The following is a 26,532-nucleotide window of genomic DNA, read 5'->3' on the forward strand; positions in this document are numbered from 1 at the left end:
TCATCGCCAATAGGAACACAGATTCGACCTCTGAATGGTCATCAACCCATCACTCTTTAAACCAAACTCAGAATTTCCTTTCAGCTCAGCATTAGATCTCATTTCCAGTAATTGCTTATCATTATGTTGTCCATCTTTAATCCTGTCATTCAAAGTAGGTCGAATCACCAAAACTGAAAGTGGAGCTATCGTAACTTTCTCGACCAAAGAGATCTCATTCCTTTGCAAGTCCAACAATAAAGGTTTTTGAATCATAGAACTCAACACAACTCCTGATTTCCGACTCAATGCATCTGCAACTACATTAGCCTTCCTAGGGTGGTAACTAATAGTACAATCATAATCCTGAACAAGTTCCAACCATCTCCTCTGACGCATGTTCAATTCCTTTTGAGTAAACAGATATTTAAGGCTTTTATGATCTGAGAAAATCTCACACTTTACTCCATACAAATAATGTCACCAGATCTTCAAAGCGAATACCACAGCTGCCAACTCAAGATCGTGATTCGGGTAATTCTTTTCATAATCCTTCAGTTGACGGGAAGCATAAGCAATTACTTTACCACGCTACATCAATACAGCACCGAGTCCTTTCTTAGAAGCATCAGTGAACACTACAAAATCCTCAACTCCTTCAGGAAGTGACAACACTGGAGCCGATGTTAATTAATCCTTCAACTCCTGAAAACTTTGTTGACACTCATTTGTCCATTCGAATTTAACTATCTTTCTTGTCAATGTGGTCAATGGAAAGGCTATATTTGAGAAATCGGCTATAAAACGACTATAGTAACCTGCCAAACCAAGAAAACTTCGTACCTCAGAAACTGTCGTAGGAATAAGCAATTTCTTCACTGCTTCTATCTTTGTTGGATCCACGGTAATTCCATCTTTAGAAACAATATGGCCTAGGAAAGTCACTTGGTGTAACCAGAACTCGCACTTCTTTAACTTGGCATATAACTTGTTATCCCTCAATTGTTGCAACACGGTTTTCAAATGTTCTCGATGAAGTTCTCGAGTCTTTGAATAAACCAGAATATCATCAATAAATACAATGACGAAACTATCCAAATAAGGCTTGAAGGCTCAATTCATAAGATCCATAAAAACTGACGGCGCATTAGTTAACCCGAAAGACATTACCAGAAATTGATAATGACCATACCTAGTTCGAAAAGCAGTCTTAGGTATGTCATCTTCTTTCACCTTCAATTGGTGATATCCTGATCGCAAATCAATCTTAGAAAATACCGTTGCCCCATGTAATTGATCAAAAAAATCATCAATTCGTGGCAAAGGATACCTATTCTTAATGGTAACTTTGTTGATCTTTCGGTAGTCAATACACAAATGTAGTGACCCATCTTTCTTTTTCACAAACTGTAATGCCCGAGATTTTGATTCTATTAATCTGAGATTATTGATTATGAACTGATGTGATTATATTCGGGCCATTCCGAGACCAGATTGGGCAAAGCATATGAATTGTACAAGTTTTGGATAGAACTATTGGCGCCCGAGCGGTAGAAAGTGACCGCCCGAGCGGTAATGTTCAACAAAATATGCTTCGGACAGAAGATGTGGCGCCCGGGCGGTAGTTTTTGACCGCCTGAGCGCCAATGATTAATCGTGAGGGAAAATCTCCCATGCCCGGGCGGTAAGTTTTAACCGCCCGAGCGCCGAGCAAGCACCCGGGGGGAAATTTAACCACCCGAGCGCCGAGCAAGCGCCCGGCACATCATCGGCAAGATGTTTCTCATGTCATTCAGCTTGATGAAGCAGAGCTTGACGACAATTTGAGTTTTATTGAACATCCAATTCAGATTCTTGATTGGAAAGAAAAACAGCTCAGAACGAAGACTATTCCGCTAGTGAAAGTCCAGTGGAGTCGTCATGGCACTGAAAAGGCAACTTGGGAGACATAATCAGAGATGAGACAGAGATATCCAGAGTTATTTCTATGACGTGAGTATTTATTCAAATTTTAATTATATTGCTTCTTTTACCTATTTTGATTGATTGCTTGCGAGTTCGAGGACGAACTCATATCTAAGAAGGGGAGAAATGTAATACCCGAGATCTTAGTTTAATAATTTTGAGTTATGATGAATTATGAATAAGGGAATGGAAGAACAGACATGGAGAGGCGACGTTGCAATTCGAGTTTTGGTGGTACAGTAGAGTCAGTGCACCCGCGCCATAAAAGTGACCGCATCTGCGATGTTGGGACAGAGAGGGCAACGCACCCGCGGTCCAAAAGCCAGCGCACCCGCAGTCGTTTCTTCTGAATTTGTGGAAGTGATCCAGTACGCTCAGCGCACCCGCGTTGCAGAGTGAGCGCACCCGCGGTGTGACGTGCAGAATAAAGAATGAAACATGTGTCTTCACCATGCAAGATATATATATGAGTTGTACTTCATTCCTTCATTCTCCAGCTGCAAGGAACGAGAGCAAGGTTCAGAACTCCTCAACTCTCATTATAGCTTAGATTTTGAATTGTGAAAGATCGAGCCACCCGAATTTCGATCCGACTTCGGTTCCGTACTCCTCTGGTTACCAGCTACAAAATGATGTAAGTATTTCTACATTTCAACATGTTTTGAAGTTGAGATGTTGGAAGAAATCAGATATGATTATTATTAGATGTTCTTGAGATTATAAGCAACGTATATTCGCAACCGGATCAAAGAACGGACATCTTATGATATTGTTATTATTTTCCAGCGCATATATGAATTAGATTATACAGATTTTGAGGTTATGGAACATATTGGTGATGATTATGAGTTATTGTTATGATTATTGATGTTTGATATGACCGGTATCGCAAGATTATGCCGTTATACCGTCGAAATGTACCGAGATTGAATATTGATCCGTATGTGTATCGAATTGAGTTAGAGATTGATAGAATGCATCTTGAATATGTCATTTCAGATTGTCTTGACAAGCTTCAACATCGAGACTTCGTCGTCAACAAAGATTGAACAACGAAAGGTATAATTCAATGTTTGATTGGGGAGATATAACTCGAATCAGATCCGGTTTGAGTTTCCCACAAATCACATACTAGATTTTTATACCTTGTTATGTTGTGGTTTATATCGATTTATATACAAGCATTGAGATAGGAGAGTCATTGGCAGATATGCCAAGTGTCTAGACGTTCGGTGGTATCGAGTCATAGGAGAAGATCGACTCCGATTGTAGACATTCGATACAGACAGGGCCGAAGTCTAGGAATAGACGTACTGCCACCCCGATTGGGAAAGTAGGTGGGAGACTTGTTACGTCTTATTCACACCGGGATCCCTAGACTTTGATACGAGTCGAGTCAAGGATATGAGTTTGATTTAAATTGTTTGCCTTATATTAATTATGTTTCATACACTATGGGACGTATTGCTATTGATTATATTCATGATAGGATGTTCATGATTGATATTGTGTATATGCATGTGTACATGTTTTATACTGGGATTTGTTCTCACCGGAGTTTCCGGCTGTTGTTGTGTCTGTATGTGTGCATGACAATAGGTGGGACAGGATCAGGGTCGAGATAAAGATGAGAGATCGAGATAGCGTGTTGATTACGGGCATAGAAGATGAACTAGTATTTTTTACATTTGATATGTAATGTGATTCAAATACTAGTTTGTTTAAGTATGTAATGAAACAATACATGTACCTGCTTTGTTGAAAATAAAATAGAGATATCACTTGTGTATGATGTATATACAATTGTTGTTAATGTTAAAAGCAAAATTTTGACCCACATTTTCTAGCAAAGATCCAATTAATCCCAAAGACAACTGAGTTAGAGCCCGGGTCCCCACAACAGGTGGTATCAGAACAGTAGGTTCTGTTGACTGAAATAGAAGTGAATGAGCGGGGTAGATCAAGTCGTCTTCCTTGCTTTTATTGTGCTAGCATGATTTATTGCTTTCCCCATTACATGTTGTATTGTTATATGAGTTGATTACAGCATGTATTTGCAAAGACTAAATCAGAACCGATTATGGATCAGAGGTATATGATCAGAGGAGGGCTGAGACAGATTGTATAGATTGTGTACTAATTCGTTTGATAATCAGATATGCCTCCTCGACGAGTACCGCAACCAGTAGCAGGTCGAGCACCAGAACAGGGGAGTACATCCAATGATCCGATGTATGTGAGCGCTACACCGATGGAGACTTTGCTAAAGAGGTTTCAGTCGTTCCGACCACCGACACTGAAGGGCACAGAAAATTCAGTTGAGTGTGAAAGTTGGCTCGATGACATCGAGATGCTATTTGAGTCTCTTGACTACACTGACGAGCGACGAGTTAAACTAATTGGGCATCAACTGCAAGAAGTTGCAAAGAATTGGTGGCTTACCACGAAGAAAGCATCGGAGCATCGTGGCACAGAGATCACTTGGAAAGTTTTTAATGCAGAGTTTTATCAACGCTTCTTTCCCGTGTCCTACCGAAAAGACAAGGGTGCTGAATTTGCAAATTTGAAACAGGGACAGTTAAACATCGAAGAATATGTGGCAAAGTTTTCGACATTGCTTCGATTTGCTCCTCACGTGGCAGAAAATGACGAGGCCATTGCAGATCAGTTTATCAATGGCTTGAATCCTGATATCTTTATCTTGGTGAATACTGGTAGACCCAATAACTTTGCAAATGCCTTGAACCATGCCAAGGGGGCAGAAGCTGGATTGCTTAGGCAACGAAGCACTTCCTATGTCTCTCCGACTTTGAGACCGCCACATCCCTCAGTTCAATCCCCTCCCAGATTTGAGAGCGGTGGTAGTAGCAGCGGGAGGAAAGACCAATTGAAAGCGAAAGGCAAACAGTTCAAGAGATCAGAGAGCAGTTCGTCGAGCTCCAATGGATCACGACAGAGAGGTCCTGGCCAGAGTACAGAGTATACAGGTGTATATTGCAGTTCTTGTGGAGTCCGACATGCCATAGAACAGTGTCAAGGTGTGATGGGTCACTGCAATATATGCAAACAACAGGGACACTTCACCAGAGTCTGTCCATAGAAAGGGGTACAGCAAGCTCAGAGTGTAGGAGCATCTGGTTCAGTAACTCAGCCTGAGAGGCAAGCTTCATCTGTTCATTCCTTTCAGCCAACCCCTACATAGACCCAACCCCAAGCCAGAGGGAGCCAGACTGTGAGCCAACCTCCCAGACAGCAGGCTCGAGTATTTGCACAGAAGAGCAGGCCCAAGATGCACCAGACGATGTGATAGTAGGTAACTGTTTTCTTTGCGGTTATCCTGCTTATGTATTGATAGATACAGGTGCATCTCATACCTTCATTTCTGAGCGTTTTGCATTAATGCATGCTTTACCTGTCGAGTCATTATCTGTCATAGTATCGATTTCTTCTCCTTTGGGGAAAGGTTTGATATCAGTGACATCGGTTAGACATTGCATGCTAAAATTCGAGGGTCACGAGATTGACTTAGATTGCATTGTGCTTGGGTTGTCTTATTTTGATTGTATTGTCAGTATCGATATGTTAACCAAGTACAGAGCCACTGTAGATTGTTTTCAGAAGATTGTCAAATTCAGACCAGAGATGGCTGATGAGTGGAAATTCTATGGTAAGGGTTCCAGAGCTCGGATTCCCTTGATATCTGTTTTGTCTATGAGCCAATTGTTGCAGAAAGGAGCAAAGGGGTTCCTTGTATATTCAGTAGATCTACTGAAATCGAGCCCAGCATTGGCAGATCTGCCAGTGGTATGCGAGTTTGCAGATGTATTCCCAGATGAGATCCAAGGGTTACCTCCAGTCTGAGAGGTAGATTTCAGTATTGATCTCCTACCAGGTACCGTTCCTATATCTCGAGCTCCTTATAGAATGGCACCTATTGAAATGAAAGAATTGAAAGAACAACTCGAATATCTATTGGCCAAGGGTTACATTAGACCAAATGTTTCGCCTTGGGGTGCTCCGGTACTGTTTGTTTGGAAGAAAGATGGTTCGATGAAACTTTGCATCAATTATCGACAATTAAATAAAGCGACAGTAAAGAACAGATATCCCTTGTCTCGTATCGATGATTTATTTGATCAGTTGCAGGGATCCTCTGTCTATTCCAAGATCGATCTGAGATCTGGATATCACCAGCTGAGAGTCCGAGATGTTGATATACCAAAGACAGCGTTCCGAACCAGGTATGGACATTATGAGTTTATTGTCATGCCTTTCGCTTTAACGAATGCTCCAGCGGTGTTTATGAGACTGATGAATCGTGTCTTTCAGAAGTATCTGGATGAGTTTGTTATTGTTTTTATTGATGATATTTTGGTATATTCCAAGAGTATGATTGAGCATGCAGAACACTTAAGAATTGTGTTACAAACGCTGAGAAATGAGAAACTATATGCTAAACTATCAAAATGTGAGTTTTGGCTGAGACAGGTTGTCTTTTTGGGACATATCATATCTGGAGACGGTATTTCTGTTGATCCAAGTAAAGTTGAGGCTGTGATTAGTTGGCCTAGACCGACTTCTGTACCAGAGATATGCAGTTTCATGGGTTTGACAGGGCACTATCGACGATTTATTAAAGATTTCTCCAGTATCGCGAAGCCGATTACCCAGTTGACACAGAAGAATGCACCATTTTTGTGGTCTGAAGCATGTGAGTCTAGCTTCGTGGAGTTAAAGAGACGACTGACAAGTGCTCCTTTATTGACTATTCCTTCAGGTACTAGTGATTTTGTTGTATATTACGATGCATCTCACAGAGGGCTAGGATGTATTCTTATGCAGCAAGGACATGTTGTTGCATATGCCTTGAGACAGTTGAAGCCCCATAAGACTCGTTACCCAATTCATGATCTTGAATTGGCAGCCATTGTGTTTGCACTGAAGATATGGCGACACTCTCTCTATGGCGAGAAGTTTGAAATCTACTCTGATCACAAAAGCCTAAAGTATCTGTTTTCTCAGTCAAAGTTGAATATGAGACAACATAGATGGCTCGACTAATTGAAGGATTTCGATTGTAAAATCAAGTACTATCCAGGGAAGTCTAATGCAGCAGCGGATGCCTTGAGTCGAAAGGTATGTGCTCTATCCTTATCGACGATAGGTATTTCGAATATGATTGAAGATTGCTGTTTGTCTAGGTTAGCATTTGATACAGATAGTCGACCATTGCGACTTGTTACGATTTGAACCAGATTTGATTGTTAGCATTAAATAAGCACAGAAAAATGATCAGAATGTTCAGAAGTCGATTGAGATGGTCAGAACCAGACATCAGTCAGAGTATCAGGTACATGATCATGTTTTGTACGTGAATAACCGTCTTGTAGTGCCAGATGTTTCAGATTTGAGAGAACAGATTTTATCAGAAGCGCACTGTAGTCGGTTCAGTATTCATCCTGGTGGCAGAAAGATGTACAATGATCTAAAGATACAGTTTTGGTGGAAAAAGATGAAATCAGACATTGCAGAGTTTGTATTTAATTGCCTGAATTGCCAACAGGTGAAAGCTGAGCGGAAGAAACCCGGAGGTTTACTTCAAAGTCTATCTATTCCTGAATGGAAATGGGATCACATTTCCATGGATTTTGTTACGAAGTTACCACGATCATTCCGGGGTTGCGATGCGATTTGGGTCGTGATTGACAGATTGACCAAATCAGCATGCTTTATTCCGTACCGAATGACGTACCGACATAATCAGATGGCAGAGATATATGTCAGAGAAGTGGTCAGATTGCATGGTGTGCCGAAATCTATCGTATCAAATCGTGATCCCCGATTTACTTCACATTTCTGGCAAAGTTTGCAGCAGGCTTTAGGTACGACATTGCACCTGAGTACTGCATATCATCCTCAGACTGACGGACTGTCAGAGCGGACTATCCAGACATTGGAGGATATGCTGAGAGCTGTAGTGCTAGATTTTGGCACTAGTTGGCAAGATTCACTACCTCTTTGTGAATTCTCGTACAACAACAGCTATCAGACAAGCATTGAGATGGCACCGTTTGAAGCATTATATGGCAAGAAGTGCAGATCTCCTCTGTATTGGGATGATATATATGAAGTACCAGAACTTGGACCTGATATGATCCAATAAATGACTGAGAAAGTTAAAGTGATCCAGAAAAGAATGAAGACAGCGCAAGATAGGCAAGCCAAGTACGCAAATGTACGTCGTCGACCGTTAGTATTTGAACAGGGAGACAGAGTATTTTTGAAGAATTCTCCATTCAGAGGTATTGTCAGATTTGGAAACCGTGGGAAATTGTCTCCTAGATACATCGGTCCGTACGAGATTCTTGAGAAGATTGGTGATCGTGCATATCGACTTGCTCTTCCTCCTTCTCTATCTGGGATACATGATGTCTTTCATGTATCAATGCTACGTAGATATATGCAAGATGTTTCTCATGTCATTCAGCTTGATGAAGCAGAGCTTGACGACAATTTGAGTTTTATTGAACATCCAATTCAGATTCTTGATTGGAAAGAAAAACAGCTCAGAACGAAGACTATTCCGCTAGTGAAAGTCCAGTGGAGTCGTCATGGCACTGAAAAGGCAACTTGGGAGACATAATCAGAGATGAGACAGAGATATCCAGAGTTATTTCTATGACGTGAGTATTTATTCAACTTTTAATTATATTTCTTCTTTTACCTATTTTGATTGATTGCTTGCGAGTTCGAGGACGAACTCATATCTAAGAAGGGGAGAAATGTAATACCCGAGATCTTAGTTTAATAATTTTGAGTTATGATAAATTATGAATAAGGGAATGGAAGAACAGACATGGAGAGGCGACGTTGCAATTCGAGTTTTGGTGGTACAGTAGAGTCAGTGCACCCGCGCCATAAAAGTGACCGCATCTGCGGTGTTGGGACAGAGAGGGCAACGCACCCGCGGTCCAAAAGCCAGCGCACCCGCAGTCGTTTCTTCTGAATTTGTGGAAGTGGTCCAGTACGCTCAGCGCACCCGCGGTGCAGAGTGAGCGCACCCGCGGTGTGACGTGCAGAATAAATAATGAAACATGTGTCTTCACCATGCAAGATATATATATGAGTTGTACTTCATTCCTTCATTCTCCAGCTGCAAGGAACGAGAGCAAGGTTCAGAACTCCTCAACTCTCATTATAGCTTAGATTTTGAATTGTGAAAGATCGAGCCACCCGAATTTCGATCCGACTTCGGTTCCGTACTCCTCTGGTTACCAGCTACAAAAGGATGTAAGTATTTCTACATTTCAACATGTTTTGAAGTTGAGATGTTGGAAGAAATCAGATATGATTATTATTAGATGTTCTTGAGATTATAAGCAACGTATATTCGCAACCGGATCAAAGAACGGACATCTTATGATATTGTTATTATTTTCCAGCACATATATGAATGAGATTATACAGATTTTGAGGTTATGGAACATATTGGTGATGATTATGAGTTATTGTTATGATTATTGATGTTTGAGATGACCGGTATCGCAAGATTATGCCGTTATGCCGTCGAAATGTACCGAGATTGAATATTGATCCGTATCTGTATCGAATTGAGTTAGAGATTGATAGAATGCATCTTGAATATGTCATTTCAAATTGTCTTGACAAGTTTCAACATCGAGACTTCGACGTCGACAAAGATTGAACAACGAAAGGTATAATTCAATGTTTAATTGGGGAGATATAACTCGAATCAGATCCGGTTTGAGTTTCCCACAAATCACATACTAGATTTTTATTACTTTTTATGTTGTGCTTTATATCAATTTATATACAAGCATTGAGATAGGAGAGTCATTGGCAGATATGCCAAGTTTCTAGACGTTCGGTGGTATCGATGCATAGGAGAAGATCGACTCCGATTGTAGACATTCGATACAGACAGGGCCAAAGTCTAGGATAAAGACGTACCGCCACCCTGATTGGGAAAGTAGATGGGAGAATTGTTACGTCTTATTTGTTAGAGTAGGTGCACGTCGAGCCAAGTGTTGGCCGAGTGTCCACAATGAAACTCTATGTATAAACAATCTTTATTTTAATAATATTTGAAGTTATTATTTTGGCACATCTTTTTCTATATACCCATGCTAGTTGCATAGATAAAGCCCTTGAATATACAAATAGTAGAAAGAATATGGGATGCTCATATGATGAGTATCATGAAACTCATATTTGGAATACTGTATATTCTAAATAGTTCCTAGTCGATTCAGCCGCCGCTAAGAAGGATATAGGCCGCTCGAGTTCGAGACTAGTATCTGCGATGTGAGTACCATTTTTCATTGGTAGGGGCCATTGTGATGTCCGAGCATGCAGATAGGTGCTCCTGGTAGAGTGCACTGAACAACCCTTCATAAAGGACTTTCCAAGTGGTTCTCACTTATCGAGTGGAAAAGTCCTAGTTTATGGTTGTACACCATTAGTCCTTATGACTCGGGACAACATTGAGACTCTATGTGCTAGAATTGCACTTTGACTTGTTTACCGACTCTCATGGGGTCATCAGGTGGCAAGGTTGGGTGTTGTGTCGAAACATATAGGAGTCGATGCATTGTAGTCGGGGATTCACCGCTTACCTTCGGGTATGGATATCCTATGTGTATGTAGTATGAAATCTCTGATCAGAGTACGGTGGTAATTATGAAATGGGTTTCATAGATTACACCATCGATGCAACTACGACATGACACATATTATCGATTCATTGACAACTCTCGATATACCAATGGTTGTCGAATCGGTCGGGATATATGAGTTGAAGGGACCGTACTGTACGCTAACCATAATTGAATGGTTCTTGCTGGCACTATCATTTGATACCTAGGGAATCATGTAAGCGATGCTGCTAGGCGTTTAACATGATTGGTTGGGTACAATCAGACTTGAGTTCTGACATTCTTGTTATCAAGGAGTTGATAAGTAAGAATGGAGCAATTGGGGTATGCTCGTATAAGGATATATTTACTCCGAATCACATGGAGATGTGAACCCACGGCTAGTTGTATCAATGAACCATTGAAGGCCACACAAGTACTAACTTTCTATATCCCGTTGAGAAGTTAAAATAGTTCAATGTATTTAACGGCTTATAAAGGAGTTTATAGGCGTAAGGAAAAATAGAATATGACTTCTATGAGAGAAATGTAATTTTTAATTTATGGAAGTGTTCCTAAATTAAAAGTTGGCCAAATAAATAATGTATTTGAAAATTATGATTTTCATAAATATTATTATGGACTAAATTAAATTATTTCAAGTGTTGAATTAAATAAACACTAGTGGGCCTAGTAGAGTCCAAATAATTAAATTAATTTAAGTGTTGAATTAACTAAATCATATTGGGTCTTGTAGAGCCCAATAGTAAAATAATTATTCAACTAGTGACATGAGTAAATTCAAGTAATGTTTAATTAGTCTCAAATTCGTTTGAGATAATTAAAATAAGTCCATGATTTTTAATTGTTAAAAATCAAATAGATTGCATGCATGGGAGATAAAAGGTTGGGAGACAACTTTTTGTATAACCAAGGCATAGCATGCACATGCTTAACTCAACTTTTTACAACATTAAAAAAACTTATTCTCCTTCCTCCCTTGAGCATTTTGGCCGAAATTTCTCTTGTTTTTCTCCCTTATTCTTGTTCTTCAATTGTTGAGGAAACAATACACTTCTCAAAGAAATATGCTCTAATTTTTCTAGTGCAAAATTAGAGTGGTTCTAGCTAGTTGGTGGTGGGCTTAATATTTGAGCAGGGTGGGCTCAAAGGGAAGCTTGAAGATTGTCTTGCTATTGAAGAGCTTGGTTGCTTGACAACTAAGATGGAGCCATCCTCAATCCTTCGTGATTGATAGGTACATTTTTAAACACACTATGAATGTCATTTTTGTGTTTTGTATTTGCTACACACTAGTACAAGGTGGCCGAAATTTTTCCTCTTGAAAATCAATATTTTGAACTTCCGTTGCGCTTTCGGTCACCTAAAATCGATCCCTGGTATCAGAGCTAAGGGTACTAGTTTTTGTAGCATATACATAATATTATATTGAGGTCGATTTCTAACCGCATGAGATGAAATTTTTGCAACAAAATCAAGGCTTTTTTGGGGCTTATTTCAGGCAGCTCGGGCTGCCAGAGGGGCTGCCCATTTCGGGCAGCAAGGGCAGCCCGAGGGGCTGGCCCGAACCCACCTATTTAAAATTAAAAAAAAAATATTTGGCATGTTGGCCGGAATCTGGCGACGGCGATGACGACTTGGGTTTTCAAAAGGTGTTTTGAAATATCAAAGTGTCATGGGCCTTGAGTTGTTGGGCCATTAGATGGCTAACATATTTGTAAATTTAAATGGGCCAAAATGTTTTTTGTGAAAAATGATTTTTTGGGCCCTTAAATTTAAATTTACAAAAGTTGCAAATATTTTCTCATGAAATAAATAACTGAAGTTGGACTTTAATTATTTATAGTAAATGGTGACTTACAAGAAATTCGGTTATAAATAAATTAATTAGAAAGTAGACAAAGGAGTTTGTATACTTTGTTATTTTAGTTTATAATCGTGGCGGTTAGTGATTTGATCAAGATATATAATATTGGATCAATTAATTATTGTGATAATTAATTGATGGTGTATGATATGTGATATTATGCATGAAGGATGATCAAAAGCCCAAGCTCAATTTGCTAGGTGTATGCTAGGATATTTTGTGTTGAATGATTGTAATAATTATCAAATTTAAATTGGGCTTGGTTTATGGCCCGTTCCCACCCCCATGAGATGTATCCCTATTTGCCATGGATATTTATTTGTAAATATTAGTATAGTGAATTATCAAGATTGGAAGATGGTGGCCTTGATGATTATGAAGATCGAAGACATGTAAATATTGGAAGCTTATGTAATAGTTGCATTTGCATCCCATGCATTTCCCTAGGATTGGACCTAGGCTCGTGCTTAGCTCACACGGGCCATTAATATTGGGGCGATTGATCATCCTTGTTTGTTTACTTTTTATAATATATGCATGATATGTTGTAAATAATGAGTATGTGCGTTATTATTATGATAATAACAAAATTGCATGAATCCGGCAAACATACAATCAAACATGGCGAGCTTTTAAATAAAATTAATGATTAGACCTTTCAAAATTAAAAAACCCTCATTTTGAATAAGATTCAAAATTAATATCAAGCCCGAAAAGGGGAATTATAAATTTGTTTATAATTTCAATGTCTTCCATCGACAATGGGTGCATGATGAACGCTACCCATACTCGGGGCTCGGCTCATATTATTGGGGGGGCCCTAGGTGCCGGAAAGCTGTGACATCCATTGACATGGTGATGTGAACTACGTGGAACTCCCATGATTTCGGCTCATATTATTGGGGGAACTCATGGCGACCGTCCATTAAGGTTCAACATCGATGGGTAAGGCTTGACACGTGAAGATGAACGACGTCATATTATTGGGTCCTAATCAAACGTGAGACAAAAGTTTACGTAGAGGGTTGCATGGAGATGCAATTGGAAACTACCTTTTAGAAATTGTGATTGGCTGATATTATTCGGGATCATAATTCGCTAATTGGACCTTGCGTACCTACTGAGGAAAGGAGTTTCCCGTTTTCACTAGAGGGTAGTGAAAGATGTCAAAACAGTGAGAGTAAACATTTATAAAGTAAAAGTCCATACTTTATATTTTACTAAATATTTTAAAATAGTCATCAACGTTTATCTGTTCTTACTTTTAAGTACAAATTTGACAATGTCTTCGATTCACAATCCGCTATCTGTAATACTCGACAAACACGTATTAACCGGACCTAATTACCTCAATTGGCTAAGAAATTTGAAAAACGTCTTGAATTCGGAAAGGATAGCGTATACACTTACTAAGTCGTCCCCTGTTGAGGCTCCGACTGACTGCACTCTTGATGAATTGCAGACTTACAAGGAATGGTGTGACCATGACTTGAAAAGCCAAGTGATATATGCAGGCTTCTATGAAAGATGAGAAGTCGGTTCTTTATGTGGGTTCTTCATCTGGTACGAAGACCGATCTACGTGGGAAGGGAAAGAAGCGTTCTTTCCGACGTCCCAAGAAGAACGTGCCCTTGAAGAGGCAATCTCCGAGTCCCGCTATGGCAGCCATAGCAGTAAAGGCTGACAAGACTGTTGACATATGTCATCACTGCAAGAAGCCTGGACATTGAAGGCGTAATTGCAGGGAATATCTTGCCCAGAAGAGTTCTGGAAATGGTATGTTCTATATTGAAGTAAACATTTCAATTAACTCTACTTCTTGGGTATTGGATACCGGCTGTGGCTAACATCTCTGTAATGATTTACAGAGAATGGGAAGAAGTAGGAGACTTAGGGAAGTTGAGACCTTCTTGAGGTTGGGCAATGGAGCAAGAGTTGCTGCCAAGGCCGTAGGAGATGTTTACTTATTGTTGAACAATGATTTTAAGTTGATTTTAAGAGATGTTTTGTTTGTAGCTGATTTGGTGAAAAACATTGTTTCCATTTCTATGCTTGATAAAAATGGATATTCTTGTTTATTTAGCAAAAGTGTTTGCAACATCTACAAGAATGAATGTTTAATTGGTACTGGAGAACTTGAAAACGATCTATATAACTTAAAATTGAAAGATATTCCACTAAACAATGTCCAAGCAATAACAACAACAAACAAGCGAAAACAAGATACTCTAAATTTGGCACAATTATGACATGCTCGATTAGGATATATTTTTCCTAAGAAGGATGAACAAGCTAGTGGGAGTAGGCATGTTTGATATATCTGATATTAATGCTCTCACGACTTATGAATCCTGTCTAAAAGGAAAGATGACCAAAATTCCCTTTAAGGGCCACGTGGAGCGAGCCAAAGGGTTATTGGATTTGATCCATACCGATGTGTGCGATCCGCTTAGCATCACCACAAAGCATGGATATGCCTACTTCATCACCTTTTATCGATGACATTTTGAGGTACGGGTATGTGTATTTGATGAAATACAAGTCTGAAGCCTTTGAAAGGTTCAAAGAATTCAGAAGTGAAGTAGAGAAACAGTTGGGACGAAGCATCAAGACACTTCGATCGGATCGAGGTGGTGAGTACTTGAGTGCTGAGTTCCAAGAGTATCTAAGGGAGAATGAGATTCTCTCGCAGTGGACTCCGCCCGCTACACCACAGTTGAATGGTGTTTCGGAGCATCGTAACCGGACTTTGATGGACATGGTTCGGTCTATGATGGGGTTCACGGAGTTGCCGCCATCCTTTTGGGGATATGCGCTTGAGACAGCGGCACTGTTGTTGAACAATGTCCATTCAAAGGCAGTTGACAAGACACCATATGAGATATGGATGGGTAAGCCACCCAAATATTCTTATCTTAGAATATGGGGTACCCTGCTTATGTGAAGCAGGTAGTGGGAGATAAATTGGATAGTCGATCCATTTTATGTTACCTCGTGGGATATCCAAAGAATTCGGTTGGATACTACTTCTATCATCCCAAAGAAACAAAGGTGTTTGTTTCTAGGAATGCAACCTTTTTGGAAAGGAAATTTCTATTGGATAGAAAAGAGGAGATGATAGAACTCGAAGAGGTTCGATAGACACCCACAATTATAGAACCCACACCCGAAGAGCCAAGAGAGGAGATACAAGCTCCTAGAAGATCCGAGAGAGTCTCGAGACCACCTATGAGGTATGGTCTTCTTCTTGAAGAGGGCCATGATGAGCCTAACCATGGATGTGATCCAAGGACCTTCAAGGAAGCGTTATCTGATGCCGATTCATCCAAGTGGCTTGAAGCAATGGAATCTGAGATGAATTCCATGTATTCGAACCAAGTGTGGAATCTCGTGGATCCACCTGAGGGAATTGTTCCCATAGGGTGTAAATGTATTTACAAGAGGAAACTTGGGGCGGATGGGAAGGTATTGACCTCAAGGCGCGACTGGTAGCAAAAGGATATACTCAAAGACAAGGAGTTGACTTTGTGGAAACCTTTTCTCCAGTTGCAATGTTCAAGTCAATAAGGTTATTGCTAGCCATAGCTGCATGGTATGACTATGAGATATGGCAGATGGATGTCAAGACAGCTTTTCTTAATGGGGATATTAAGGAAGAGATTTACATGTCTCAACCTGAAGGGTTTACATCTGTCGGAAGTGAGCATATGGTATGCAAACTTCAAAGATCTATTTATGGTCTAAATCAGGCATCTAGGAGTTGGAACCTTAGATTCGACAGTACAATCAAAGAGTTTGGTTTTACTAAGAATCCTGAGGAACCCTGCGTGTATAAGAAGATCAGTGGAAGTGCTGTGACATTCCTGGTGCTTTATGTTGATGACATTCTACTCATTGGGAATGATGTAGGAATGTTGCAATCAACTAAAATATGGTTAGCGAGTAAGTTCTCGATACAGGACTTGGGTGAAGCATCTTTTGTATTGGGAATACAGATCTATAGAGATAGATCGAGAAGATTGCTTGGTCTCACCCAGTCCACATACATTGATACCATCGTGAAGCGTTCTCGATGGATGAGTCCAAGAGAGAACATCTACCAATGTGTCATGGTGTGTCCCTATCCAAGTCTATGTCTCCCAAGACTGATGCAGAGATAGAGGCGATGACACGCATTTCGTATGCATCTGCAATTGGTAGCATCATGTATGGGATGATATCTACACGTCCTGACGTGGCTTTCGCACTAAGTGTAGTGAGTAGATATCAGTCGAACCATGGTCTTCCACACTTGAAAGCTGTGAAAGACATCCTCAAGTATTTGAGAAGGACCAATAAGTAGTTCTTGGTCTATGGGGGTGGAGAACTTAAATTGGAAGGCTATACGACTCTAGCTTCCAAAGCGATATCGATGACTCGAAGTCAACCTCTGGGTTCGTATTCATGCTCAATGGTGCTGCTATCTCTTGGAAGAGTTCCAAGCAAGACAGTACAGCGGATTCCACCACTGAGGCCGAATACATTGCTGCATCAGATGCAGCAAAAGAGGCTGTTTGGATAAGGAATTTCGTCCAAAAGTTGGACGTCATTCCTAATAGAATTGCTCATGTCCCGGTGTTGTGTGACAACACGGGAGCTATAGCTCAAGCAAAGGAGCCAAGATCTCATCAGAAGTCCAAACATGTATTGAGAAAGTACCACATCCTCCGAGAGATTGTGGAAAGAGGGGAAGTGTCGATTGACAAAGTCGGCTCCGCAGATAATGTTGCTGATCCGCTAACTAAGCCTTTACCTGGACCATTATTCGAGTAGCATCGCGAATTGATGGGTTAGAAGCATATGGGTAGTTGTCTCTAGTGCAAGTGAGAGATTGTTAGAGTAGGTGCACGTCGAGCCAAGTGTTGGCCGAGTGTCCACAATGAAACTCTATGTATAAACAATCTTTATTTTAATAATATTTGAAATTTTTATTTTGGCACATCTTTATCAGTATACACATGCTAGTTGCAAAGATAAAGCCCTTGAATATACAAATAGTAGAAAGAATATGAGATGCTCATATGATGAGTATCATGAAACTAATATTTGGAATACTGTATATTCTAAACAGTTCCTAGTCGATTCAGCCGCCGCTAAGAAGGATATACGCCGCTCGAGTTCGAGACTAGTATCTGCGATGTGAGTACCATGTTTCATTGGTAGGGGACATTGTGATGTCCGAGCACGCGGATAGGTGCTCCTGGTAGAGTGTACTGAACAACCCTCCATAAAGGACTTTCCAAGTGGTTCTCACTTATCGAATGGAAAAGTCCTAGTTTATGGTTGTACACCATTAGTCCTTATGACCAGGGACAACATTGAGACTCTATGTGCTAGAATTACACTTTGACTTGTTTACCGACTCTCATGGGATCATCAGGTGGCAAGGTTGGGTGTTTTATCGAAACATATAGGAGTCGATGCATTGTAGTCGGGGATTCACCGCTTACCTTCGGGGATGGATATCCTATGTGTATGTAGTATGAAATCTCTGATCAGAGTATGGTGGTAATTATGAAATGGGTTTCATAGATTACACCATCGATGCAACTACAACATGACACATATTATCGATTCATTGAAAACCCTCGAAATACCAATGATTGTCGAATCAGTCGGGATATATGAGTTGAAGGGACCGTACTGTACGCTAACCATAATTGAATGGTTCTTGTAGGCACTATCATTTGATACCTAGGGAATCATGTAAGCGATGCTGCTAGGCGTTTAACATGATTGGTTGGGTACTATAAGACTTGAGTTCTGACATTCTTGTTATCAAGGAGTTGATAAGTAAGAATGGAGCAATTGGGGTATGCTCGTATAAGGACATATTTAGTCTGAATCACATGGAGATGTGAACCCACGGCTAGTTGTATCAATGAACCATTGAGGGCCACACAAGTACTAGGTTTCTAGATCCCATTGAGAAGTTAAAATAGTTCAATGTGTTGAACGTCTTGTAAATGAGTTTATAGGCGTAAGGAAAAATAGAAGTATGACTTCTATGAGAGAAATGTAATTTTTAATTTATGGAAGTGTTCCTAAATTAAAAGTTGACCAAATAAATAATGTATTTGAAAATTGTGATTTTCATAAACATTATTATGGACAAAATTAAATTAATTCAAGTGTTGAATTAATTAAACACTAGTGGGCCTAGTAGATTCCAAATAATTAAATTAATTCAAGTGTTGAATTAACTAAATCATGTTGGGTCTTGTAGAGCCCAATAGTAAAATAATTATTCAACTAGTGACTTGAGTAAATTCAAGTAATGTTTAATTAGTCTCAAATTTGTTTGAGGTAATTAAAATAAGTCCATGGATTTTTAATTGTTAAAAATCAAATAGATTGCATGCATGGGAGATGAAAGGTTGGGAGACAACTTTTTGTATAACCAAGGCATGGCATGCACATGCTTAACTCAACTTTTTACAACACCAAGAAAACTCATTCTCCTTCCTCCCTTGAGCATTTTGGCCGAAATTTCTCTTGTTTTTCTCCCATATTCTTGTTCTTCAATTGTTGAGGAAACAATACACTTCTCAAAGAAAAATGCTCTAATTTTTCTAGTGCAAAATTAGAGTGGTTCTAGCTAGTTGGTGGGGGGCTCAATATTTGAGCAAGGTGGGCTCAAATGGAAGCTTGAAGATTGTCTTGCCATTGAAGAGCTTGGTTGCTTGACAACTAAGTTGGAGCCATCATCAATCCTTTGTGATTGATAGATACATTTCTAAACACACTATGAATGTCATTTTTGTGTTTTGTATTTGCTACACACTAGTACAAGGTGGTCGAAATTTTTCCTCTTGAAAATCAATATTTTGAACTTCCGTTGCGCTTTATGTCACCTAAAATCGATCCCTTTAATTATTCACACTGGAATCCCTAGACTTAGATACGAGTCGAGTCAAGGATATGAGTTTGATTTTAATTGTTTGCCTTATATTAATTATGTTTCATAGACTATGGGACGTATTGCTATTGATTATATTCATGATAGGATGTTAATGATTGATATTGGGTATATGCATGTGTACATGTTTTATACTGGGATTTGTTCTCACCGGAGTTTTCGGCTGTTGTTGTGTCTGTATGTGTGCATGACAACAGGTGGGACAGGATCAGGGTCGAGATAAAGATGAGAGATCTAGATATTGTGGTTATTACGGGCGTAGAAGATGAACTAGTAGTTTTTACATTTGATATGTAATGTGTTTCAAATACTAGTTTGTTTAAGTATGTAATGAAACAAGACTTGTACCTGATTTGTGGAAAATAAAATAGAGATATCACTTGTGTATGATGTATATACAATTGTTGTTAATGTTAAAAGCAAAATTTTGACCCACATTTTCTAGCAAAGATCCAATTAATCCCAAAGACAACTGAGTTAGAGCCCGGGTCCCACAACATTTGTAACATTTATTGCTCCCTACCAGACATTCACCCTTGTGTGGCTTGTTGCATTTGGGACATAAAGGCCTATTCGTCTCAGACTGAACCACAGGAGCTTTACCTCTATGTTCTTCTTTTCCTTTTCCTTTGTATCCCCCTTCTCAACTCTGACTCGAAGTTTGGATCTTTTGATTAAAGCTCTGTCTTCTCAATTGCCTTTCCTTCTCAATCTCTTTCTCGTCATGTTCCGCTAAAAGAGCTTTCTGCATGATCTCTTTGTATGTTGTGGCCATTATTCGAGTAGCATCGCGAATTGATGGGTTTGAAACATATGGGTAGTTGGCTCTAGTGCAAGTGAGAGATTGTTAGAGTAGGTGCACGTCGAGCCAAGTGTTGGCCGAGTGTCCACAATGAAACTCTATGTATAAACAATCTTTATTTTAATAATATTTGAAATTATTATTTTGGCACATCTTTATCTGTATACACATGCTAGTTGCATAGATAAAGCCCTTGAATATACAAATAGTAGAAAGAATATGAGATGCTCATATGATGAGTATCATCAAACTCATATTTGGAATACTGTATATTCTAAACAGTTCCTAGTCGATTCAACCGCCGCTAAGAAAGATATAGGCCGCTCGAGTTCGAGACTAGTATCTGCGATGTGAATACCATGTTTCATTGGTAGGGGACATTGTGATGTCCGAGCATGCAGATAGGTGCTCCTGGTAGAGTGCACTGAACAACCCTCCATAAAGGACTTTCCAAGTGGTTCTCACTTATCGAGTGGAAAAGTCCTATTTTATGGTTGTACACCATTAGTCCTTATGACCCGGGACAACATTGAGACTCTATGTGCTAGAATTACACTTTGACTTGTTTACCGATTCTCATGGGGTCATCAGGTGGCAAGGTTGGGTGTTTTGTCGAAACATATAGGAGTCGATGCATTGTAGTCGGGGATTCACCGCTTACCTTCGGGGATGGATATCCTATGTGTATGTAGTATGAAATCTCTAATCATAGTATGGTGGTAATTATGAAATGGGTTTCATAGATTACACCATCGATGCAACTACGACATGACACATATTATCGATTCATTGACAACCCTCGATATACCAATGGTTGTCGAATCGGTCGTGATATATGAGTTGAAGAAACCGTACTGTACGCTAACCATAATTGAATGGTTCTTGTAGGCACTATCATTTGATACCTAGGGAATCATGTAAGCGATGCTGCTAGGCGTTTAACATGATTGGTTGGGTACTATCAGACTTGAGTTCTGACATTCTTGTTATCAAGGAGTTGATAAGTAAGAATGGAGCAATTGGGGTATGCTCGTATAAGGACATATTTAGTCCGAATCACATGGAGATGTGAACCCACGGCTAGTTGTATCAATGAACCATTGAGGGCCACACAAGTACTAGCTTTCTAGATCCCATTGAGAAGTTAAAATAGTTCAATGTGTTGAACGTCTTGTAAAGGAGTTTATATGCGTAAGGAAAAATAGAAGTATGACTTCTATGAGAGAAATGTAATTTTTAATTTATGGAAGTGTTCCTAAATTAAAAGTTGACCAAATAAATAATGTATTTGAAAATTGTGATTTTCATAAACATTATTATGGACAAAATTAAATTAATTCAAGTGTTGAATTAATTAAACACTAGTGGGCCTAGTAGATTCCAAATAATTAAATTAATTCAAGTGTTGAATTAACTAAATCATGTTGGGTCTTGTAGAGCCCAATAGTAAAATAATTATTCAACTAGTGACTTGAGTAAATTCAAGTAATGTTTAATTAGTCTCAAATTTGTTTGAGGTAATTAAAATAAGTCCATGGATTTTTAATTGTTAAAAATCAAATAGATTGCATGCATGGGAGATGAAAGGTTGGGAGACAACTTTTTGTATAACCAAGGCATGGCATGCACATGCTTAACTCAACTTTTTACAACACCAAGAAAACTCATTCTCCTTCCTCCCTTGAGCATTTTGGCCGAAATTTCTCTTGTTTTTCTCCCATATTCTTGTTCTTCAATTGTTGAGGAAACAATACACTTCTCAAAGAAAAATGCTCTAATTTTTCTAGTGCAAAATTAGAGTGGTTCTAGCTAGTTGGTGGTGGGCTCAATATTTGAGCAAGGTGGGCTCAAATGGAAGCTTGAAGATTGTCTTGCCATTGAAGAGCTTGGTTGCTTGACAACTAAGTTGGAGCCATCATCAATCCTTTGTGATTGATAGATACATTTCTAAACACACTATGAATGTCATTTTTGTGTTTTGTATTTGCTACACACTAGTACAAGGTGGTCGAAATTTTTCCTCTTGAAAATCAATATTTTGAACTTCCGTTGCGCTTTATGTCACCTAAAATCGATCCCTTTAATTATTCACACTGGAATCCCTAGACTTAGATACGAGTCGAGTCAAGGATATGAGTTTGATTTTAATTGTTTGCCTTATATTAATTATGTTTCATAGACTATGGGACGTATTGCTATTGATTATATTCATGATAGGATGTTAATGATTGATATTGTGTATATGCATGTGTACATGTTTTATACTGGGATTTGTTCTCACCGGAGTTTTCGGCTGTTGTTGTGTCTGTATGTGTGCATGACAACAGGTGGGACAGGATCAGGGTCGAGATAAAGATGAGAGATCTAGATATTGTGGTTATTACGGGCGTAGAAGATGAACTAGTAGTTTTTACATTTGATATGTAATGTGTTTCAAATACTAGTTTGTTTAAGTATATAATGAAACAAGACTTGTACCTGATTTGTGGAAAATAAAATAGAGATATCACTTGTGTATGATGTATATACAATTGTTGTTAATGTTAAAAGCAAAATTTTGACCCACATTTTCTAGCAAAGATCCAATTAATCCCAAAGACAACTGAGTTAGAGCCCGGGTCCCACAACATTTGTAACATTTATTGCTCCCTACCAGACATTCACCCTTGTGTGGCTTGTTGCATTTGGGACATAAAGGCCTATTCGTCTCAGACTGAACCACAGGAGCTTTACCTCTATGTTCTTCTTTTCCTTTTCCTTTGTATCCCCCTTCTCAACTCTGACTCGAAGTTTGGATCTTTTGATTAAAGCTCTGTCTTCTCAATTGCCTTTCCTTCTCAATCTCTTTCTCGTCATGTTCCGCTAAAAGAGCTTTCTGCATGATCTCTTTGTATGTTGTGGCCATTATTCGAGTAGCATCGCGAATTGATGGGTTTGAAACATATGGGTAGTTGGCTCTAGTGCAAGTGAGAGATTGTTAGAGTAGGTGCACGTCGAGCCAAGTGTTGGCCGAGTGTCCACAATGAAACTCTATGTATAAACAATCTTTATTTTAATAATATTTGAAATTATTATTTTGGCACATCTTTATCTGTATACACATGCTAGTTGCATAGATAAAGCCCTTGAATATACAAATAGTAGAAAGAATATGAGATGCTCATATGATGAGTATCATCAAACTCATATTTGGAATACTGTATATTCTAAACAGTTCCTAGTCGATTCAACCGCCGCTAAGAAAGATATAGGCCGCTCGAGTTCGAGACTAGTATCTGCGATGTGAATACCATGTTTCATTGGTAGGGGACATTGTGATGTCCGAGCATGCAGATAGGTGCTCCTGGTAGAGTGCACTGAACAACCCTCCATAAAGGACTTTCCAAGTGGTTCTCACTTATCGAGTGGAAAAGTCCTATTTTATGGTTGTACACCATTAGTCCTTATGACCCGGGACAACATTGAGACTCTATGTGCTAGAATTACACTTTGACTTGTTTACCGATTCTCATGGGGTCATCAGGTGGCAAGGTTGGGTGTTTTGTCGAAACATATAGGAGTCGATGCATTGTAGTCGGGGATTCACCGCTTACCTTCGGGGATGGATATCCTATGTGTATGTAGTATGAAATCTCTAATCATAGTATGGTGGTAATTATGAAATGGGTTTCATAGATTACACCATCGATGCAACTACGACATGACACATATTATCGATTCATTGACAACCCTCGATATACCAATGGTTGTCGAATCGGTCGTGATATATGAGTTGAAGAAACCGTACTGTACGCTAACCATAATTGAATGGTTCTTGTAGGCACTATCATTTGATACCTAGGGAATCTTGTAAGCGATGCTGCTAGGCGTTTAACATGATTGGTTGGGTACTATCAGACTTGAGTTCTGACATTCTTGTTATCAAGGAGTTGATAAGTAAGAATGGAGCAATTGGGGTATGCTCGTATAAGGACATATTTAGTCCGAATCACATGGAGATGTGAACCCACGGCTAGTTGTATCAATGAACCATTGAGGGCCACACAAGTACTAGCTTTCTAGATCCCATTGAGAAGTTAAAATAGTTCAATGTGTTGAACGTCTTGTAAAGGAGTTTATATGCGTAAGGAAAAATAGAAGTATGACTTCTATGAGAGAAATGTAATTTTTAATTTATGGAAGTGTTCCTAAATTAAAAGTTGACCAAATAAATAATGTATTTGAAAATTGTGATTTTCATAAACATTATTATGGACAAAATTAAATTAATTCAAGTGTTGAATTAATTAAACACTAGTGGGCCTAGTAGATTCCAAATAATTAAATTAATTCAAGTGTTGAATTAACTAAATCATGTTGGGTCTTGTAGAGCCCAATAGTAAAATAATTATTCAACTAGTGACTTGAGTAAATTCAAGTAATGTTTAATTAGTCTCAAATTTGTTTGAGGTAATTAAAATAAGTCCATGGATTTTTAATTGTTAAAAATCAAATAGATTGCATGCATGGGAGATGAAAGGTTGGGAGACAACTTTTTGTATAACCAAGGCATGGCATGCACATGCTTAACTCAACTTTTTACAACACCAAGAAAACTCATTCTCCTTCCTCCCTTGAGCATTTTGGCCGAAATTTCTCTTGTTTTTCTCCCATATTCTTGTTCTTCAATTGTTGAGGAAACAATACACTTCTCAAAGAAAAATGCTCTAATTTTTCTAGTGCAAAATTAGAGTGGTTCTAGCTAGTTGGTGGTGGGCTCAATATTTGAGCAAGGTGGGCTCAAATGGAAGCTTGAAGATTGTCTTGCCATTGAAGAGCTTGGTTGCTTGACAACTAAGTTGGAGCCATCATCAATCCTTTGTGATTGATAGGTACACACTATGAATGTCATTTTTTGTGTTTTGTATTTGCTACACACTAGTACAAGGTGGCCGAAATTTTTCCTCTTGAAAATCAATATTTTGAACTTCCGTTGCGCTTTCGGTCACCTAAAATCGATCTCTTTCATTATTCACACTGGGATCCCTAGACTTAGATACGAGTCGAGTCAAGGATATGAGTTTGATTTTAATTGTTTGCCTTAAATTAATTATGTTTCATAGACTATGGGACGTATTGCTATTGATTATATTCATGATAGGATGTTCATGATTGATATTGTGTATATGCATGTGTACATGTTTTATACTGGGATTTGTTCTCACCGGAGTTTTTGGCTGCTGTTGTGTCTGTATGTGTGCATGACAACAGGTGGGACAGGATCAGGGTCGAGATAAAGATGAGAGATCGAGATAGCGTGGTGATTACGGGCGTAGAAGATGAGCTAGTAGTTTTTACATTTGATATGTAATGTGTTTCAAATACTAGTTTGTTTAAGTATGTAATGAAACAAGACTTGTACCTGCTTTGTTGAAAATAAAATAGAGATATCACTTGTGTATGATGTATATACAATTGTTGTTAATGTTAAAAGCAAAATTTTGACCCACATTTTCTAGCAAAGATCCAATTAATCCTAAAGACAACTAAGTTAGAGCCCGGGTCCCCACAACATTTGTAACATTTTTTGCTCCCTACCAGACATTCACCCTTGTGTGGCTTGTTGCATTTGGGACATAAAGGCCTATTCGTCTCAGACTGAACCACAGGAGCTTTACCTCGATGTTCTTCTTTTCCTTTTCCTTTGTATCCCCCTTCTCAACTTGACTCGAAGTTTGGATCTTTTGATTAAAGCTCTGTCTTCTCAATTGCCTTTCCTTCTCAATCTCTTTCTCGTCATGTTCCGCTAAAAGAGCTTTCTCCATGATCTCTTTGTATGTTGTGGCCTTAGACATTCTGACATCCCTCCTGATCTCACCTCGCAAGCCTCTCATGAAGTGTTCCCCTCGATCTTTGTCATTCGAGGCAATGAAAGGAACAAACAAACAACCTTCTTCAAACTTTAAAATGTAATCATTCACAATCAATTTTCCCTGCTTTAGTTCCAAGAACTCCTTCACTTTCTGTGTCTTGACATTCGTGGAGAAATATTTGTCATAAAATAGCTCCTAGAACTCATTCCATTGGAGGGTTTGAACGTTGACAGTTACCTTCGTGGCCTCCCACCAAATGCGTGCAGTCTTAGTCAGAAGAAACACTGCACAACTAACTCGATCATTATCCTCAAAGTGCAGGTAGTCAAAGATTGTTTCAACAGCTTTAACCCATTCCATAGCTATAAGAGGGTCCGCACTTCCCACGAACTCAGGTGGATTCATTCTTTTAAATCTGTCATACGCTCACTCTG

The 26,532-nt window shown here is 39.1% G+C and overlaps 1 protein-coding gene across 1 annotated transcript; it reads right to left on the minus strand.

Moving 5' to 3' along the window:
- Positions 1-26,503, minus strand: LOC142530453 (uncharacterized). The gene is made up of 5 exons (XM_075636287.1): positions 26,336-26,503; positions 25,904-26,248; positions 823-1,026; positions 464-570; positions 1-142 (listed from the first exon to the last, which is right to left on the minus strand). The coding sequence occupies exons 1-5, from the start codon at positions 26,501-26,503 to the stop codon at positions 1-3; spliced, it is 966 nt and encodes a 321-aa protein (XP_075492402.1).
- Positions 26,504-26,532: the final 29 nt, after the last annotated feature.

This window comes from Primulina tabacum, chromosome 17 (assembly GCF_025594145.1).
Source record: "Primulina tabacum isolate GXHZ01 chromosome 17, ASM2559414v2, whole genome shotgun sequence".
Classification (NCBI taxonomy): domain Eukaryota; kingdom Viridiplantae; phylum Streptophyta; class Magnoliopsida; order Lamiales; family Gesneriaceae; genus Primulina; species Primulina tabacum.